General features: G+C 53.5%; 8 protein-coding genes across 8 annotated transcripts, besides 11 other annotated features; all 8 read left to right on the top strand.

The window, feature by feature from the left end:
* Window positions 1–7,294: a sequence feature (heterozygous, non-Esmeraldo-like haplotype).
* Window positions 99–1,901, top strand: Tc00.1047053507663.80 (hypothetical protein, conserved; the record flags this gene model as incomplete). Its single annotated transcript, XM_804235.1, has 1 exon — window positions 99–1,901. The coding sequence occupies one exon, from the start codon at window positions 99–101 to the stop codon at window positions 1,899–1,901; it is 1,803 nt and encodes a 600-aa protein (XP_809328.1).
* Window positions 2,198–4,261, top strand: Tc00.1047053507663.70 (hypothetical protein, conserved; the record flags this gene model as incomplete). Its single annotated transcript, XM_804234.1, has 1 exon — window positions 2,198–4,261. One exon carries the CDS (start codon window positions 2,198–2,200, stop codon window positions 4,259–4,261), a length of 2,064 nt encoding a protein of 687 aa, XP_809327.1.
* Window positions 2,288–2,323: a sequence feature (CT-rich).
* Window positions 4,519–4,572: a sequence feature (A-rich).
* Window positions 4,800–5,993, top strand: Tc00.1047053507663.60 (hypothetical protein, conserved; the record flags this gene model as incomplete). Its single annotated transcript, XM_804233.1, has 1 exon — window positions 4,800–5,993. The coding sequence occupies one exon, from the start codon at window positions 4,800–4,802 to the stop codon at window positions 5,991–5,993; it is 1,194 nt and encodes a 397-aa protein (XP_809326.1).
* Tc00.1047053507663.50 (RNA helicase, putative) lies at window positions 6,367–12,705 on the top strand (the record flags this gene model as incomplete). The annotated part of the gene is made up of 1 exon (XM_804232.1): window positions 6,367–12,705. One exon carries the CDS (start codon window positions 6,367–6,369, stop codon window positions 12,703–12,705), a length of 6,339 nt encoding a protein of 2,112 aa, XP_809325.1.
* Window positions 7,295–11,252: a sequence feature (haploid, Esmeraldo-like haplotype).
* Window positions 11,253–18,709: a sequence feature (heterozygous, non-Esmeraldo-like haplotype).
* Window positions 12,899–12,921: a sequence feature (AT_rich).
* On the top strand, window positions 12,940–13,809 carry Tc00.1047053507663.40 (hypothetical protein, conserved; the record flags this gene model as incomplete). Its single annotated transcript, XM_804231.1, has 1 exon — window positions 12,940–13,809. One exon carries the CDS (start codon window positions 12,940–12,942, stop codon window positions 13,807–13,809), a length of 870 nt encoding a protein of 289 aa, XP_809324.1.
* Window positions 13,850–13,892: a microsatellite.
* Window positions 13,961–13,992: a microsatellite.
* On the top strand, window positions 14,028–14,825 carry Tc00.1047053507663.30 (hypothetical protein, conserved; the record flags this gene model as incomplete). Its single annotated transcript, XM_804230.1, has 1 exon — window positions 14,028–14,825. One exon carries the CDS (start codon window positions 14,028–14,030, stop codon window positions 14,823–14,825), a length of 798 nt encoding a protein of 265 aa, XP_809323.1.
* Window positions 15,113–15,133: a microsatellite.
* On the top strand, window positions 15,160–16,860 carry Tc00.1047053507663.20 (hypothetical protein, conserved; the record flags this gene model as incomplete). The annotated part of the gene is made up of 1 exon (XM_804229.1): window positions 15,160–16,860. The coding sequence occupies one exon, from the start codon at window positions 15,160–15,162 to the stop codon at window positions 16,858–16,860; it is 1,701 nt and encodes a 566-aa protein (XP_809322.1).
* Window positions 16,919–16,953: a sequence feature (A-rich).
* Window positions 17,256–17,276: a sequence feature (AT_rich).
* On the top strand, window positions 17,742–18,709 carry Tc00.1047053507663.9 (hypothetical protein, conserved; the record flags this gene model as incomplete). The annotated part of the gene is made up of 1 exon (XM_804236.1): window positions 17,742–18,709. A coding segment is annotated over one exon (968 nt), but the record flags the coding sequence as incomplete, so codon positions are not given.

Raw genomic sequence — 18,709 nt, 5'->3', positions numbered from 1 at the left:
ATTTGTTTTATTTTGTTTCTGTATTCTCCGTCAGCATTTTTTTTTTACTTCCCATTTGGGTAGGGAGGGGGATTTTCACTCTGTTGTTGGGAGCGGGCATGCCATTGGGAGGGAGACGATGCATGAGATGCGGGCGGCTCGCTTTTCTATTGGTTTTATTGGCATTTCTGTTTATGATGGATGCATCTTTTTCATCGGCGATGGGGGCGAACACGGTTCACGTAGGGAGGGCAACGTGTGGCACGACGATTCCAATCGACAGCCATTGGGTGACTGGACCCATGTGGTCCTTCCGGGGGCTTGCATCGGGCTCCTTCTCACGTCGGACGAGTACTGTGGGCTCCGCGCTAATTTTTGGACGAGCTTACATAAGTGAAGAAATGGAGTTTGTTCTAAACTCTGAGGCGGGCATGGGCCCGAGCAGCGTTGTTGTTTTCGAATTGAATACAATTTTGGAGCCGGAGAGTGAATGTGAGTTCTACTGGTCCCCGCTGAAGGCGGCAATGGACGGCACGGAAATAACTGCAGCACGTGTGATGGCTCTGGGCGCCAGTGCCGGATCTTCGTGCCCTATGCCATTTGAGGTTGAGGTCTCGCTTTTGTACGATGAGGAGGTGTCACATTTTCTGCGGGTTGATCCCATTAAAGGCGGGACAAATTCCGTTAGTTTCTCAACGAAAGACATGAAATGGCCAGTCATTTTTCGTGTCCCAGATAAATGTGAAGTCTACTTGCTTTTACTCACGAACCGCCAAGGATCCATTCATAGATGGTATGTGTGGATCCCTGCGACAGTGTTTACAGCGTTTGCACTGCTATTTTTTGCCACGGTCATGCTACTTCCGCGTGATTTGCCATGCGTCATAATGGCTATTGTCATGACACTTTTCTTTGTGGGCTATCTTGGGAGTTGCATTGGTCTCGTGATGGAAATATTGTCTTGGCAAAGCGGCCTTGGAGTCATGTTTCCTTTTCCTGGTGCCGTTACCCTTTACTGTTGTCTGCCAATTTTTTATCTGCTGGTCTCTGTTGTGGTGGTGCTGCGGCATCGTCATAGTGGCATCTTAATTCGAGCTCTGTTGCGCCTTGCAGTCTACGGATTGAACTGTGCACTCTGCTGCGGGTACTGGGTGGCAGGGGAGGTCTTGCTTGGCTCGCTGACGCTGCTGCAGTTTCTCTTGTCAAACCTGTTTTTGTCCGCCATCTACTCCTACTTTGCCGTCATCCTTGAGCGGTCGAATTTCCCAGTGGAGCCGCTCCCCAATGCGATCGGATTTCTCTGGTTTGCCCCGCTCACTCCCTTTGCTCCATGCCTTTTGATGTACTACGATCTGTACATGATGCAGGAATGCGGCCGAACAAACGTCAACTTCGCGTTAGTGGTGAAGGAGACAGTGCTGATGTACGACACATTGACCTCCTTCCCACTTCTTTTCCTGCAAAATATATGGGGCATTGCGTTGCTGGCCACTGCCGCTGCGTACCACATGCCATTTCTTGTCCTCCTCTTTGCATCCCTCCTGCTCTTCACGCTGCACTTCATTCTGTCGGTCAAGCAGTACGTCAAATCGCGCCGTCTTTGGATACACCATGACGATATAAGGGGGGGAAAAGGCCAATTTTCTTTCTTGTGCGATTGGTGCACGCTGTGGACTTCACTGGAGCATTGCGTTTGCAGCGTCCATCGCCAAACCCCAACGGAAACAGAAGACCGACGAGGATGCTACCCGATGACAGCGGTGAGCGGTGACAGGCAAGATGGACGCACATGCGGGGTGTCCGCGTGGCAAGCTCATGGGACCAACGGGGATGAGGCGCCGTATTCGTCTTTATCTACAGATATGGGCATTGAGGGACGGGAGCAGAATGGCGTCTATTGGCCAGCAAGTGTCAGCATGTAAGTAATTAGAATAAAACTAAATGTAAAAAAAAAGAAAACAAATACGTGGGAAACCGTCTTTGCCGTTGATGACAAGGACTTATACCTCCACGACGCGATAATGGAAGGTTATTGCACATCATTCCTTAATTATAAACCTTCGCAGGTTGATGATGATGCTTTTTGGACGGTGTTTGGAGGATCCGTTCTGATCTTTTTGAGTCAGAAGATTACATGCTTATTTCCTGTTTTTTTTTTTTTTTTGTCTTTTGGTAATATTGCTTGCTTTCACATCACTTCTTGTTAGGCTTTGTCGTCATGTGGGGGTCGTGGCTGGATCAGATACAGAAGAGGCTCGACGACGTCTCCGGACTTGCGGAGCAAGCGATAACCTTGGGCGGAGGCGACGAAGAGGAGGAGGAAGAGGAGGATGAAGGGAAGGAGACAGAAAAAGTGGGAAAAGTGCAGGTTACGAGAGGTGGCCGCAGCACCTCTCCTCAGCCGTCACCGGAACCCAAACTGCAACAGGGAACGCACGGCACAACTTTTCCCATTCATGCGGATGATACGGTGGATCGGTACTCGCTTCCACATGAGGGAGTGGCGCTGGCAGCAGCTGCGGCATCCATGCCGTTTCAGACGAAGAACGCTTCGTGCTTCGTGCCGGCCACAGCGACAGAAGAACTGACCGGCTCCGCCGTGATGACGGCTGTTGGGGGCACTGAAAAGGAGCCACTTCCGGTTGTGGGATTGCCGGTGCGATTGGTGGAGTCTCTGGAGGCTCACGCAGCTCCCACAATGCCGGAAACAGTAGTGGAAGTCGCAGCGGCGGCGCCAAAGCTAACTACGGAGGCAACCACTCCCGCAGCTGTGGCTTCCACAGGTATTGATGCCATTGCTCAGGATGAAGCGGCACCGCATCCCTATAGCTGTCAACAGAGCCTATTGGCAGGTGACGGGAACGAGGAACAGCTGCTTCGGTTCCAGCAGGTGCTAGCAGAGGAACTGGAGGTGTCACGACTCCTGCGGGAGGAGAAGTGCTGCCTTCAAGACCGCATAGGGACACTGGAAAAGGAACTGAGGGATCTTCGTCTATTTAAGAAGAACGCTCTTCTCGCTGACCCGAAGAAGTTGGAAGCCTTGGAGCGGGAAGGCATGGAGCTCTCCACAAAATTGGGGAATGAGCGCGAGCGGTACAAGTTGCTCTATGAGAAGAAGACACAACTTGAGAGCCGCGTGGAGACGCTGGAGAAGAAACTTGCCCAGTGCGCGTTGAAAGAAGAGGAGTTTCAACAAAGTATAGCGGCAAGCCACACCGACTGCGAGGCAGCGAAACAGCATGCGGAGGAGCTTCGTGTATTTGTAGAAGTGCAGGAGAGTAAATTACAGCAACTGCAGCGGCAGCTGACGAGCGCAAAACAGAGTCACGCGGAACTCGTGGTAGAACACGAGAAGGAGCTCGCACAGCAAAAGGCGGAGCTGATCTTTCAGAGGGAAAGTATGTCAGGCGCACTGGTCTCGTTGCAGCGGGAGAAGGAGGCTATTGCGTCGTCATTGCAACGGACCCAGATGGAGTACGAGCGGCGAATTCAGGAGCTGGAAAACAAACTTCTTCAGGCGAATCGTCGTGCCGATCAGGCGGAATTGCGGCTCACGGATCATGAGCGTTCCGTCCTGGCGCCCCTTCGGGAGCTTCGAGCCGCGCTGGATGACGTGGAGCGGCAGAAGAGGCTGCTGATGGAAGAGGTCGAGTACTGGAAAGGGGAGTGCTCCGCGGCGGAGCGGAGTCGGGAGTCCGAGAAGAAGCATTTCACACAGCGACTGGCGGATGCGCAGAGTGAAGTGCAGGTGGCGCACGATGAAAGGCTCGCCGCCGAACAGGAGCTGCAGGAGTGTAGGGGAAAGCATTCACAGGTTCACAAGGCCCTGGAGAGGGCTCTTGAACGTGCCTCCGATGCAGAAGCGAAGAAGGAGCAACTCTCCATTGCTTTAGAAGAGGTGGTACGGCGGATGGAGGACGCTGGCAGCAGTAACAACAACAGCAGCACGCCCAACTCCATTTCACACGCGGGAGTTGGGGAAATGACACGGCATTCACCAATTTCCATTGAGGGAGGTGCTAACAGCACACGGGTTCCATTGTTTCAGGTGGAGACTACCGAGTCGGTGGGTGACGTCTGCCGCGGCAGCCGCAGTCGTGCGGAACGAGAATTGGTGCGACAGGCCGTTGAGATTGAGCGACTTCGCCGCGTAGAGGAGGAGGGTGCAGAGGCGAAGCGAAAACTCTTGGCTCTCGCCGCCCAACATGATCTTCTTATGCAGATGTATGGGGAACTGCAGGAGGAGCTTCAGAAGAGCCAGCTGGAACGGCCATCAAAGTAATTGGCGCTTGAAATACCGTTGATATCCGCATGGTGGCGCGCTTACGGTCTTTTTTTTTTCTTTCTCTCCTATCCACTTGCTTGGTTTTTATTTCTTTCAAGGCCCTTGACGCAAGGCGGCAGAAAGGAAGGGGTGGATGTGGTGATAAAAAGAGGATGCGTGTCAGTTTGCATTTTTACTTTACTTTGTTAATGGTTGCAAGAGGGGCTTGCGCGTGTGTATGTGTTTCTGTGTTGGTGCCGATGGCATTTCTTGCATTTTTTTGTTTCTTTTTTTTTGGGCTTCTTTCCTTTTCTTTTTTTACTTTTTTTAAAAAAACTCTCCGGCCTGCTGCGGCAGAATCAGCGGTCAGGCACTGGCTTTCGGTGTCTTGCTTCTGATCCAGGCGTGTGGGGCAATCTCGCTTGGGGTCGCTTTCGTATGGCTGCTTCGCACTCTGTGTGCCACGCGTCTGGGGGCTGCCGCGACGCCCTGCCGCCGTGGTGGGGCATCGTCTCTTCCTCCTGCCGCCGACGTTGTGGTGGGCTCTGTTTTCTTCATGACGCGTGTGCAGCACGCACAGGCCTCGAAGCGGCGCTCAACGCAACAGCAGCAGGAGTTCGTTGGCCTCGTGGATGAGTTGCTCCTGCTGCGCCATGGGGAGCGGCTGGACCATGTGGATCGGGCATGGAGGGCCACCTCGCTGCTTCCAGAGGCCGATCCCCCACTCTCTGCTGCCGGTCGACGGCAGGCCCTTGAGACGGGGCTCATGTTTTTGCAGAAGCGAAAGCACAGGAAGGTGCGGCAGCGGGCGTTGGGGATGCTTTCGCTGCTGCTTATCTCCCCCTTTCACCGCTGCATTGAGACCGCCCTTATTGTGAACATCGTTGGCTTCGATGGGAAGCTTGCCATGTTTATCGATCCCCTGTTGTCCGAGTGGCACTCTACAAAGTTGTTCTCCCGTCCGCCGAGGTTGGGTGGTAGCTACATGTTCACCAGAGAAATGATCACCTTCCGGCCACAGTGGGAGGCGTTGGGTTCTTCTTTGTGGACGTTTTTTCGTTCCGCTGGGAATGGCACGGAGTACGGCATTGATGATGTTATGACCACGCGATGGCTCTCTGTACTTGAAACACAATACGCACAGAATCCTTCCTTTCTTGTATGGACCTCCGTGTTAATGCAGGAGTCGTTGCGTCGGAATTTGCACTCGGAGGGTGGTGTGGTGCAGCGCGTTTTGGGCGGCGCCAGTCGCAGTGACCTCAGCTGTATCAACTACCCAGAGAACAAGAAACACATGCTGCGTCGTGTCGGGGAGGCTGTGGAACTGCGCTTTGACGCCAATGCAGGGGAGACTGCTGGCGTGCCCGCGTGTGTCAAGGCGGCCGAAGAGCAGGAGGCGAAATATCTCCCTCGCCGATTCACACATCGACCAAGGATGGCGTCAGCAGGAGAAGCGACAAGTGAAGAACGTGCGGTGCTGTTGCCTCCCGCCCGTATTATGATGGTGACACATGCGGAGGTGGTGGCCATGGCACTGAAGCATTGCTGCCCCAAGCACCACAGCCTGGACAGCCGGTTTTCTGTTCCGTACTGCAGTCTCACGTCTCTGTCGCGCGTGAATGATTACTACTGCGTCCTCGACGACGGGGCGCCGGATGCGCGGGGGCCTCGAAGGGCATCCGAGAAGTCCTGGTGTGTGGGGACGGTGGGGTCAACTGCACATCTGCAGACAACCATTCTCCTCCGTTAGAAGTGGACGGGCCGAATGACGGCACCACACGTGCAACAACAAGAGAAAAAGAAAGGTAGAAGGAAGAGAGGGTCACCAGGGCGTGCGTACGTGTCATGCATTCTTCACAAAGGAAGTAGAGAAACAAAATGCAAGAACAAATGGGCTTCAGCAACGTGAGTCTGGTATTCTCCACCCCTTTCTGAATGAAAGAAACTGACCAATATCCCCGCAGCGCGAGCCATGAGGGGCCTCTTCTGCATCATGTGCTGTTTGAAAGGGAAGGAGACATGCTTTTTTTTCGGCCTTATTTTTTCTTTTTCTATCATCATGGTTTTACTCAAGTGTCAGTTTATTTATTGCTTTTGATCCAGCAGAGCCTTTGTTGAAAGATATGCCCCAGAGGAACGTGTGTCAGCAATGCAAAGCGTACGACGAAGGCGCCGAGGACCCCCAGGACGGGCGGTTTTATTGCAATTCCTGCTGGGCGGCCTACAACGGTTTCAGCGGTGACACCAAGAATGGTGCGACGAAGGGCGGTCGCCGTGGTGACAAGGAAAAGAAGGTGCGGGCGCCACGTCGAAAAGAGCCCGCGGCCATGAACAATTTGGGCCACGATGCCCAGGGCGTCCTTCGTCGACTGGAGGGCATGTACGCAAGCTGCTCGCATAAAAGACGCCCTGAAACCCTGGCGACGAGTCTTCTGGAGGACGTGTCGATGGTCATGGCCGACACGGACAGGCAACAGCGCGCGAGTTCGTTTGTTGGACAGTTCATGCAGCGGCAGCGGACCATCACGGTGGTGTCTCACTTGGGTGAGCCCCTCTCGCCTCGTGGCGATCGTGTAGGATGTGTGGGGCGCTCCGCATACCAGGAGAGTCGCAAAGTGCCGCTGGACATTTTGCTCTCCAGCGTGGACGATATCGTCTCACAAATATATGTTAACTTTGATGAGAGCATGACGCAAGTCATCCTGAATGCCCTTGACAGGGTGACAACGTGCGATACACAGAACCAGCGGGACGCCATGCGGGTGCGTGTCATTGACGAACTTCTGGAGACCCTTGGCGACGAACACTACGATCTCCTCCAGTGTGTCATGCACCGACCACGTGACATCTTTCTTCGTCTTCTGGAGGAGTTCTGCACTCTTGAGGACGACGATGACAATACGGGTGCCGGGAACACATCTGCCGCGTCACCACAACACGCACTAACCGTTCGTTTTGTGAAGACAGCAAAGCAACGTTCAGCCATGCGGGAGGTGGTGTTTGCCCACAATGGTGAGGCGACGGACCAACGTTGGCTGGCTCACATGACGCAGCGGTATCGACAGCTTATGCGAGAGTCGGACTTGGATCAGTTATTTAAGCGTGATCTCAGCGTCATTGGTTCCTCCATGCCGAGTGGTGCCACCGTTGTGCAGAAGAAGGACCACATCCGTATTCACGTCCCTCCACCCACCCAGAAGGTGATGCCCATGACTGAACGTGTGTGTGTTGCCACATCCCTGCCGGAGTGGACACATGCGGCCTTTCAAACCGTAACGCACCTCAACGCCATCCAGACCACTCTCTTTCGAACGGCTTTTTACACGTCGCAGAACATGCTTGTGTGCGCGCCGACGGGTGCGGGCAAGACTGTGTGTGCCCTTTTGGTGATGCTGCGCTGCATTCAGGAACACTTTGTGGAGGGGACTCTGAATCGGGAATTTAAAATCATATTTGTTGCGCCCATGAAAGCACTTGCACAAGAGATGGTAGAGAACTTTTCACGCCGTTTGGCGCCCTTTGCAATGGTGGTGCGGGAGCTCACGGGCGACATGCAACTCACTAAACGAGAGGTTGCCCAGACGCAGGTCATTGTGACAACGCCAGAGAAGTGGGATGTCATTACACGTAAGCAAAGCAACGAGGACCTCGTGCAACAGGTTCGGCTGATCATCATCGACGAGATCCACCTTTTAAATGAAGACCGCGGCCCGGTTCTGGAGGCCATTGTTGCCAGGACGCTGCGCCAGGATGAGCTCCACGCAGACCAACAACGGCCGACGCGCCTTGTAGGTCTCTCCGCGACGCTGCCAAACTACAAGGACGTGGCAAATTTCTTACATGTTGATCTTGAGGAGGGTTTGAAGGTATTTGGTCCCGAATACCGCCCAGTACCACTGGAACAGACATTTCTCGGCCTGCACACCGGTGCAAAAGACAAGGAACATCAGCTGGATTGGCTTGCGTACACCGAGGTGGCACGAAACGTGCGGGAGGGACATCAAGTAATGGTCTTTGTACACTCGCGGAAGCAAACGGTTGGTCTTGCCAAGTACTTTGTCGAGGAGGCAACGAAACACGATCAGGGCAATCTCTTTAAGCCGAGCGGCAAGTTGCCAACGGAGGCGGTGAAGCGGGGCGGCAGTCTTCAAGGTCGCGAATTGACAAATCTGTTTTCGTCCGGTTTTGGTGTTCACCACGCCGGCCTCATTCGGCATGACCGCACCACAACGGAGGGCTTATTCCGCGATGGGTTCATAAAGGTGCTTGTCTGCACCAGCACGCTTGCGTGGGGTGTGAATCTGCCGGCACACACCGTTATTATCCGTGGGACACATCTGTACGACCCAAGGCGTGGGGGTCTCGTTCCCATCTCTGTCCTCGACGTGATGCAGATCTTTGGCCGTGCGGGTCGACCGCAGTATGATACAAGTGGCCACGGCATCATCGTGTCGGACGAGAAAGACGTGGGACATTATCTCCGTCTGCTGGCCAATGCTCTTCCCATTGAAAGTCAGCTGCAGAAAACGCTTGCTGACCACCTTAACGCGGAAATTCACGCAGGGACAATTTCCTCCATTGTCGAAGGCTCTCGGTGGCTGGAGTACACTTACATGTGGCAGCGATTGCGGGTAAATCCGCTCCTGTACGGATTGAAAATAGCAGACGTCCGTCGCGACCCGAAACTGAAAACCGTGCGATACGAACTTGTCAGTAAGGTTGCGGAGGAGCTGGCCAATGCCGGCATGATTCGCTACAATCCACAAACGGGTGCAGTGGATACCACAGAACTAGGGCGCATCGCAAGCCACTATTATATTTCACATGAGTCTATCGCGACGTTTAACCAAAAAATGCGAAGGCCGGATGAGACGTGGATTGATAGCCTTGACATTGGTTCTGCCATGAATGTAATTGCATCCGCAAGTGAGTTTTCTCAGTTGCGTGTACGGCAGGAGGAGCTTGACGAGTTGCAAAAGATACATGCCATGTTACCAAAGAAGGTGCAGCGGTACGCGATTGTCGGTGAGAGCGCCGACGAGACTAGTGTCGAGTGGAAAGTGACGACGCTTATGAAGGCGTACATTAGTCGGATTCACGTTGAAATGCATTCTTTGGCCTCGGACGTCAATTATGTGATGCAAAATGCACCTCGTATTTCACGGGCGCTTTTTGAGATTGGGGTTCAGCGCGGTCGTCCACTGACCACCACCGTCTTTCTGACACTTTGTAAATGCATGGAGCAACGTTGCTGGGAGTTTGAACATCCCTTGAAGCAGTTCAGTCTGGACTTTACAGATGCTGTCCAGAGTCATCTTGACAAGAAGCGACCAAGCATGATGCTTCTACAGGAGATGACGGCACGCGAGATTGGATCTTTGGTTCATAATCAGCGCATGGGTGGTGTGATTGCTGGTTTGGTGGCGACATTTCCCTCCGTGAGGTTAAACATTGACGTGCAGCCCATCACCCACACAATTCTTCGTGTGAAGGTAACAATCACCTCGACATTCACCTGGAATAGCCGCTACCACGGCTCCTCGGAGCTCTTCTGGTTGTTCGTGGAGGACCAGGACAACAATTTTATTTTCCACCACGAGGCAGTCTCGCTAAAGCGGAAGGAGGTGGAGATGGGCGTGCCTGTCGTCGTAGACCTTTCGGTGCCAATTGTTCCCGAGTACGACATGTACTCTGTGCGTTTTTACAGCGACCGTTGGCTTGGCAGCCAGGAGGATTTTACTTTCTCCGTGGCACACTTGCATCTACCAGACGATACGCAATTAACAACGCGGCTGTTACCTCTTGCACCTCTCCGTCGTGAAGTGATCCCGGAGGCCTACCATGCCATTTACAAGGGGTTTCCGCAGCTCAATGCGGTGCAAACACAAGTGTTTCACGCTATGTTTCACACGGACAGCAGTATTTTTCTCGGCGCACCGACTGGTAGTGGCAAGACGGTGGCAGCTGAGATGGCGATGCTGCGCGTGTTTGAGCAATGCCCTCCCGGGTCGAAGATTGTGTACATTGCACCACTGAAGGCACTCGTGAAGGAGCGGGTGAAGGACTGGACGGCAAGATTTGATCGGCATCTCGGTCGACGTGTGTTGGAGCTTTCTGGCGACGTCAACCCCGACATTGCCGCCTTGGTACGGGCGGACATTTTGTGCACGACACCGGAGAAGTGGGATGGCCTCTCGCGTAGTTGGCAGGTGCGCCGCTACGTGACGGCGGTGCGGCTTGTGATCTTTGACGAAATTCACATGCTTGGCTCCGACCGCGGCCCCATCCTCGAGGTGATTGTGAGTCGCATGCGCTACATTGGCTGGCATCGTCAGGCACCCATCCGTCTTGTTGGTCTGTCGACTGCGGTCGCGAACCCGGCCGATCTTAGTTCGTGGCTTGGCGTGCAAGAGAAGTGGGCCATTTTTAACTTTGACCCTTCCGTGCGGCCGGTGCCGATGCGTGTGTACATTTCCGGTCACCACGGCAGAAATTACTGTCCTCGCATGGCAGCCATGAACAAGCCAATGTATAATGCTATATGTGAGAAGAGCCCCAACAAGCCTGTGATTGTGTTTGTTTCGTCACGGCGGCAGACACGACTGACGGCAATGGCCCTCATTGGTTTTCTGTTGATGGAGCAAAACACCGCCAAGTTTGTGCGCATGGATGTAGATGAGGTCACCGCACTTACCGAGAAAGTTAGCGATCCCTACGTCAAACACTGCATGCAGTTTGGCGTTGGCATTCATCACGCCGGGTTGTTAGGGGAGGACCGCACAGTGGTGGAGAACGCATTTCTTTCAGGAAAGCTGCAGATTCTGGTGGCGACTTCGACTCTTGCGTGGGGCGTTAATTTTCCCGCACACATGGTGGTGGTGAAGGGCACGGAGTATTACGATGGGAGGACCAAAAATTACGTGGACTACCCCATCACAGACGTGCTGCAGATGGTTGGTCGGGCGGGTCGTCCGCAGTTCGATACAGAAGGGGTTGCACAGGTGTTGTGCCACGAGCCCAAAAAGGGTTTCTACCGCAAGTTTCTCTACGATCCCTTTCCGGTTGAGAGTACGCTACACAAACAGTTGCATGTACACATCAATGCTGAAATTGTTGCCGGGACCATCACGACACGACAGGATGCCGTGGACTATCTGACGTGGACGTATCTTTTTCGCCGGCTTGTGAAGAACCCGTCGTACTACGGCGTGGAGGACCGCTCGCCAAAGGCGGTTACAATTTTTATCTCCACACTTGTTGCCAACGTTTTAGACGAACTTGAAGCCTGTGGCTGCATTGCGTCACCCGGAGATGACGAGGAGGACGATTTGAGTCGTAAAGTGACTGGAATGAGTGCTGTTGGCAGCATTGATGATGAAAAGGACCCGGACGCTTTGACGTGTACTGTCCTCGGCAGGCTATGCTCATACTACTATCTCTCACACAAGACCGTCCGTTACTTTGATTTACACATTGAGGCGGACAGCTCCCACGTGGATGTCCTGAAGGCGTTGTGTGAGGCGGAGGAGTTTAATGAGTTGCCTGTGCGGCACAATGAGGACAAACTTAATCTGGTGCTCAGCCAATCATTGCCATTTCCTATTAATCCAAACAACGCGGAATCCCCACATGTGAAGGCGTTTCTGCTCTTTCAGGCGCACTTTGAGCGGGCTAGTTTGCCCATTTCAGACTACCACACGGATCTGAAGTCCGCACTTGACAATGCCGTGCGTATCGTGCAGGCGATGGTCGACATCACATCAAATAACGGGCATCTGTACGCTGCGCTGCGATGCATGTCGTTGCTTCAGTGCATGGTGCAAGGCATTTGGTGGCACTCCAGCACCCTGCTTCAGATACCACACGTCACGGCGGGAATGTTACCAATGATTGCTTCACGCTGCGGTAACCTTGAGCACGCGGCGCAGGTTGCAAATAGTTCCATCACCGCGCTGCAAACATTAAAAGCGGTGCTCCGCGAAGACTGTGGCCTGAGTGAGACGCAGCTGCGCGAGGCGATGGCGGCCATACAAGGGTTTCCTCTCATTGATGTGCGACTCTGTCTCTCCCGCACCCCCGACCGAACCTCCAGCAGCGGGGACGCGGAGCACTCGTTTGATGGATCAGAAACAGCCGCCGATGTGGCCTACACACTGACGGTGCACCTTACACGTCTTTCTGTTCATAACAAACATGTCGTCGCCCCGCACTTCACGAAACCAAAGGATGAGCAGTATTGGCTAGTGGTGGGCAACGAGAAAACGGGTGAGTTAATCGCCTTGAAGCGCGTGAACCGGCTTGTGAATTGTGTGGAGATGACGTTGAATTTTGAGTGGGACGACGAGTGGGCCGAGTTTGCAGAGGGCGGCACGGTGGCTCTCAGTCTGTACGTCGTGTGTGACTCGTACGTTGGGCTCGACCAGCAGTACAACTTCAGCGTGCCAGTGCCCGTGGGCATGTGACATGACGAGGAGTAAAAAAGGGTGAAGGAGAAGGAAAAAAGAAAAGAAGGTGTTTTGGAACAGTTGGGGAATGGACTCGAAGGAAGGAGGCGTGTGTGTGTGTACGGATAGGAATAAACCGGAGCGAGGGAAAGCGGGGGGAAAAGACACGAAGGCTGCACGAGTAAAAGTGGTGGCATGGCGATGGTGGAGGAAAAAAAATAAATAAATAAATTACTGTTTTTGCGGCCATCCATGATGCGGCGTGTTTTGAATTACTTTTTGCACACCCAATTTTTCGGCCTCTTATTTTTTTATTTTTTCTTCGTTTCTGTTGGCTTCGATTTATTACTTCACATCATCGCCACCACAAACAAACACGCACAAACACAAACGCAGTTCTGCTGTCGTGTGCTTCTCTCATTCCCCCCGTTGCAGCAGGCAGTAACAGCGGCGGCAATGAGCGCTGCCCCAATAATCACCGGGCGTTGTTTTTGGGGCAGACGGACGACGCCCAATGGCCCACTGGTATACACCGCTGTCGGCTCTCACAAGGGGAGTGATGACCGCCGGAGGACACCGATCAGTTTTATCGGAAACACGTACTATGAGCGGCGCTTCGGGGGTTCGAGGTCAACCCAAAGTACACCACTTGGCACCTCGTTGGCACTGCCGTCACTCCGCAACGGGGACATTCTTGTGAAGATGGGCTCTGCCACACCGGCGTCGTTGCGTGGCCGTCGCATTGTTGACGTGACGGGTATACAGACAAGTTTCTTTGATGCCTCAGAAAGAAACGCCCGTGCGCGTTGTTGCATCGACGACGTTGTGCATTCGATGCATATGCACGACGGCCACGAGGTGCCGGAGTTGAACCGTGGCACTGTTGACATTGGCAGGCTCACCGTGTTGTGTGCATTTCCCGTTGCCGGCACGGCTTCTCTGCTCGTGCTGGAGAATGCCTCGCAAGCTTTGTTGAAGCGGCGGTCATTGGGGTACCGCAGCGAGGAGGAGGGCGTGCAGCTTGTGCGGGTTATCGCAGAGAGTTGCCGTGCCGCTGCGTTACGCAGGATTTGTCTCCATCCCGTCATGCGCAACGATTGCATTGTTGGTGTCCGTCTGTAGCGGGGCACCGAACGGGGTGTGAATATTGAAGTGGGTGCGGTATATATATATATATATATATATATATATATATATATATATATGTGGGAAGTGGCGTTTGTGTTTTTCTCGTCTCCAAACCCGGTTTTGAGGGACGATAGGCCGTTGCTGCTTTTTTTTTTATTTGTTCTTTTTTTTTTTTTTCCTGGTGTGTTTGTGCGGGAGGGAGTGACACGGCAATGCCGAGCGGACCCAAGTCCAATAAATATGTGAACCGCCACGCCGCGGAGGCCCGCGAGCGCGATCAGGAGCGCCAGGCGAACGCGAAGGCTGCGCGGGAGAAGGATAGGGAGGACGCCATGTGGACGGAGGACGATCCAAAACAGCTGAAGAAGCAGGAGAAACAGCGTGAAACGGAGGAGAAGATGCGGAGGCAAGCCGAGCTGAAGGCGGAGCGGAAGGAGCAACTGGAGCAGGAGGAGCGGGAGTTGGGCCAAAAGGTGCCGCAGAAAGTGACAAGGCGGCAGCTGCAGAAGGATCTATCCAAGATGCTTAGCGACTACGATAAGCTTAAGGAGAAGGAGCGGCAGCAGCAGCCCGGGGCTCTTGTCAAGGACGTGGGTGCTGCGCTGCCGGAGAGTAACCCGAACAGGATGGCGAGGAAAGATGACAGAAACAACAGCAGCAACGAAATCAAAGCAACTGGTGGCGTCAGTGACGCGCTTTCGGCGTTGCAGTCTGGCATGGGAACGGGCGGTGCGTCTGTGCCGGAGGATCGCCACATTGGCAGGCGCGCACGCGTTCTTTACAAGAAATTCTGTGAAGAGCACCTTTCCAGGCTGCGTGAGGAGAAGCCCGGGCTGCGCCGTCCGCAGTACAACGACCTGCTGTGGGAGATGTGGCAGAAGAGTGAAATGAACCCCTTCGTGCAGCGCAGCGAACAGCGGTCCAGGGAGCGCCTTGAACAGGAGCGCCGATGGATGGAAGGGGAGGATGACGACGAGAGCGATGGCGGTAACGAGGCGGAGAAGGAGTAGGGGAAGAGCGTCTAGAGGAGTGGAAAGGGGGGGGGGAAGAAGCAACAACTCGAAAAACAAACAGCGAAATGAAGAAATGCAACATTAACGAAATGACAAGTACTATGGGTGGGGACGGCACAGGCTCAATGAGTTTTAACGCACACACACAAACACACACAAGTGAAAAATGGCTGGTGGCTGCTCACTTGATATTCCCCTTTTCCTCCTTTTTTTTTTTTTTTTTTTCTTATGAGAGGACGATCGCATCGTCAGTTACGCACTTGTGTTGGAACGTCACACACCGCCACACACACACACACACACACGTCTACTTTGATTCGCATTTGCCGCAATGCCGCCTAGGCTGGCGTCTAAAGTTGGCCGTGCCGGCCGCCGAGGGATGACGTCGGCGGGCATCACGCGGCGCAGAAGCGGTCCAACGCCTGGCGAGATTGTCGCCGCCACCTTCGCCAACGTTGAGTTGAGCTTCACGAAGGCCTCTATGGCCGAGTACTCGAAGCGCTGTGAAAGAATGTCACGGGAGAACGAGTTGCTGCGGCATCAGCTAGAGGAGCATGAGTCTGACTCCATCAAGGTGGTGCAGCACCTCAAGGAGAAGCTTCAGTGCGCGGAGAAGGAGGTGACGGAGCAGCGGAGTGAGATTGAGCGGCTGCTCGCGGAGAGTGCGGATGCGGAAGAGGATCTGCGATGCCAGTACGAGCGTATATTAGAGGAGCGCGATGAGCAGATTGTGCAGTACGCCACCATTGTTCAGCGGCTGCAGTCAGACCTGAAGGGAGCCGCCCAGCATGTGCATAAGCGGGAGATCCATCAGCTTGAGCTGAAGCGGCTACATGACGAGATTGAAGAAATGCGGACGCGTCACGACTGTGAACTTGCCGCGCTGCGTTTTCAGACCGTCGACCGTAAGATGCGGCTTGTGGCGCTGGAAGAAACGATGCGGGAGAGGTTTCAGGCGCAGGTGGAGAAGGAGTCAGAGAGGCTGCTGGAAGCAAAGTCCAAGGCGCTGCTAGAAGACCATGAGTCGCTGCAGTGCGAGCGGGTTCGGCTCACACAAGACCTGGAGGAACTCGTGCAGCTTGCAACGGTGAAGAACATGGAGTGTGCCGACGTACGGCGGAAGGGGGAGCTACACCAGCGTGCCTGCGAGGAGGCACTGCGACGCATCGTACTGGGCAATCGTCGTGCACGGGATTCTGAGGCAAAAACGCAACGACTGGAGCGGCGTGTGAAGGAGTTGCTGCGGGAGAAGAATGAGATGCGTGAAGAGCTCTCGCGCCGGTACGAGACGCAGATCCATGAACTAGAGAAGACACTTGCCGAGACACAGAACTCGCTGCAGTGCCACCGTAACGAGCTGCAGCGCCTGCGCCGCATCGCATCGACCATCGTGGGTCAGCGGTCCGATCTTGAGAGATTTTTTTACGTGGCGCTCGACGATGTGCGACGGATGCGCTCAAAGGCGCCCCGGCGGAAACAGGTGGCATCGCCGGTGCAGCTACCCTCTCTTGCCGCCGACAACAACGGCAACGTTGCCTACACTGGGGCCAACCCACGCCACTCACAGCAGCAACAACAGCAACAGGCCTCACCGCTGATTTTAGAGGCTTTGCCCTCCTCTTTGGCGACGAAAGGCGGCCCCACGTTTTTAACGGAATCCCCGGCGAGTGCGAAGGGCAATTTTAACACGCCCGCCGCGTCGACCGTCAATACCGTGCCGTCATCCATACCCGCCCTCTCTCCAACAGGGCCCTCTTCTTCTGTGACTCTGCCGTCACCGCCCCCTGGCGCGGCACCGGGGCGTCGGTGTGGCGGCAGTGCAAGGCCGACGCGAGATGCCGGTAATAGCAACAACAACGTTCTGCTTATAAATCTCGGTGAAAACGGCGAGGGGGCGTACCTGAACGACTTGTCGTGGGAAGACAAGGAAAAGATTATTAAGGCGCTTCTCTTCTTTATCAATCAGACGTGTTACCAGAAGTTGCCAGGAAGTCAGCCAGTGAACAGTGAGGCGACGCTCATGGAGACTTAGGCATCACTGCCCGCGTTGGGCAGCCTGATGGATGTATTGTATTTACTCTCTCTCCCTCTTTTTTTTTTTTTTTTCTTTTTCCCCTTCTTTTTTCTGAAGTTTATGCCATTGATGGGATTGTTTCCTGCCCTCCCTCTCTTAGTGGTGACGTGCGTTTGGTGGTGAGGAAGAAAAAATACTAATAATGCACACAAAAGAAAAGGACAGCATGAACCGGGAGGAAAAAGAGGGAGACAATCACGAGAGCCAACCAAAGAAAATAATCCAGAGGCGCACAAGGCAATCATCATATATACATGTATGTATGACCGTTGTGCGCAAGCAGGAGGGGGGTGAAAACAGAGAGTGGAGTAGGGGATATGGAGGTGGAAATGAAAAGGAAAAAAAAAGACAAGAAAATAAATATATATTTTATTGATGCAACTCATCTTTGGCACGGATGCCTTTGTTATTTTTGTTCTTAATCTTATGTGTCGTGTATGCAATGTATTATATATATATATATTGACAGATATTTGAAGTTCTTTTTGTGTGTAATACGTATTGTCATGTCTTGTGTGTTTTAAAGGGAAGTATGAGCGGTTTCTATTACACATGTGTATATATTGTGCATGTGAATTACTTTTTTCTGCAGCAATACACATGCAAAATACTTCTGTATTACCAATGGAATCAAACGCCGGTGCACCAGATATTCCACGATGGCTCTAATATGTATTGAAAGGAACTATGTATGTGTCTCATTACATGGCTATTGCCTGTAAAACAAACATATATTATATAATATATGTTTACAGCTTCTAATATATTTTTTTTTTTCTGTTATTGCTTTTCCTTCTTTCCTTTTTTAAAAAAATACTTTCACCGGTGAAGAGAAGAAGATGAATTTTGAGGATCCCTTTGCAGATGACTTGCAGTCCCTTGATGCCGTTATGGCGCAGCTTGCTGCTGAGCAGGGTCGTCGGTCACGTCCACCACCACCGGAGAGCGGGACTTCCCCCTTATCCACAGCAATAGCAGGCAAGTCAGCCGCAGGTCTTGAGGGCCGCACAGGCAGACGTGACGCCGTGTCCATTAAAAGCCTGGGGAAACAGGTGCAGCCAATAGCTGCATTTGCAACAGCGACAAGGACACCAGCGTCCACAGCCGTAGGAAAGGATGAGCCCGTGCCGTGGGAGATGTATGACAACCCTTCGACAACAGCACGCACACATGCGTCTGCGACGACCTCGTGGGGGACGTCGCTCGTGGCACATGTGGGTGGGAGAGACCGACACGACGCGGCTGTGGTTGGCCGGGGCGATGGGGACGACGACAGTGACAAAGAAGATCCACTTGCTTTTCTTGAGAGGGCCCCATCTTTGGCAGCGCCGGTTGTTGAGCAGAGTCAGGCCACAAAGCCCGTCGGGGCTGACGCCGCCTCCTCTCCGCAGAGGCATATGGAGGACGAAGGGGCGAGAGGACAGGCAGAAAGACGTGATTTACTTTCGTCGCTGGACGCCGTTGGAATGGAGCTTGATCAGATTTATAGCACGTTAGATAGGCTGCAAATACAGGCGGACACGGAGCTAACGGGATTAGAGACGACGATCATAGAGAAACAGACAGAACTTGCCATTGGAGAGGACCGCATTGCCAGCGAGCGACGTCAATACGAATCTTACCACCAACGGCGTCTGAAGGATATAACGGATCGCACCACAGAGTTGCTGCAACGGCAGGTGGAGGAGGTGACATCAATGGAGAAGGAGCAGTATGAGGCCCAGTTACGTGCTCTCACGGCGGAAATGGCGGATGTCAAGAATAGAATAGATCAGTGCTTCAGCAGCGAGAGTTACTGCTACAGCAA

The sequence above is a fragment of the Trypanosoma cruzi genome, genomic scaffold (genome assembly GCF_000209065.1).
Source record: "Trypanosoma cruzi strain CL Brener 1047053516303 genomic scaffold, whole genome shotgun sequence".
In the NCBI taxonomy this organism is placed as follows: Eukaryota; Euglenozoa; class Kinetoplastea; order Trypanosomatida; family Trypanosomatidae; genus Trypanosoma; species Trypanosoma cruzi.
This window is presented reverse-complemented; position numbering and strand designations above follow the sequence as displayed.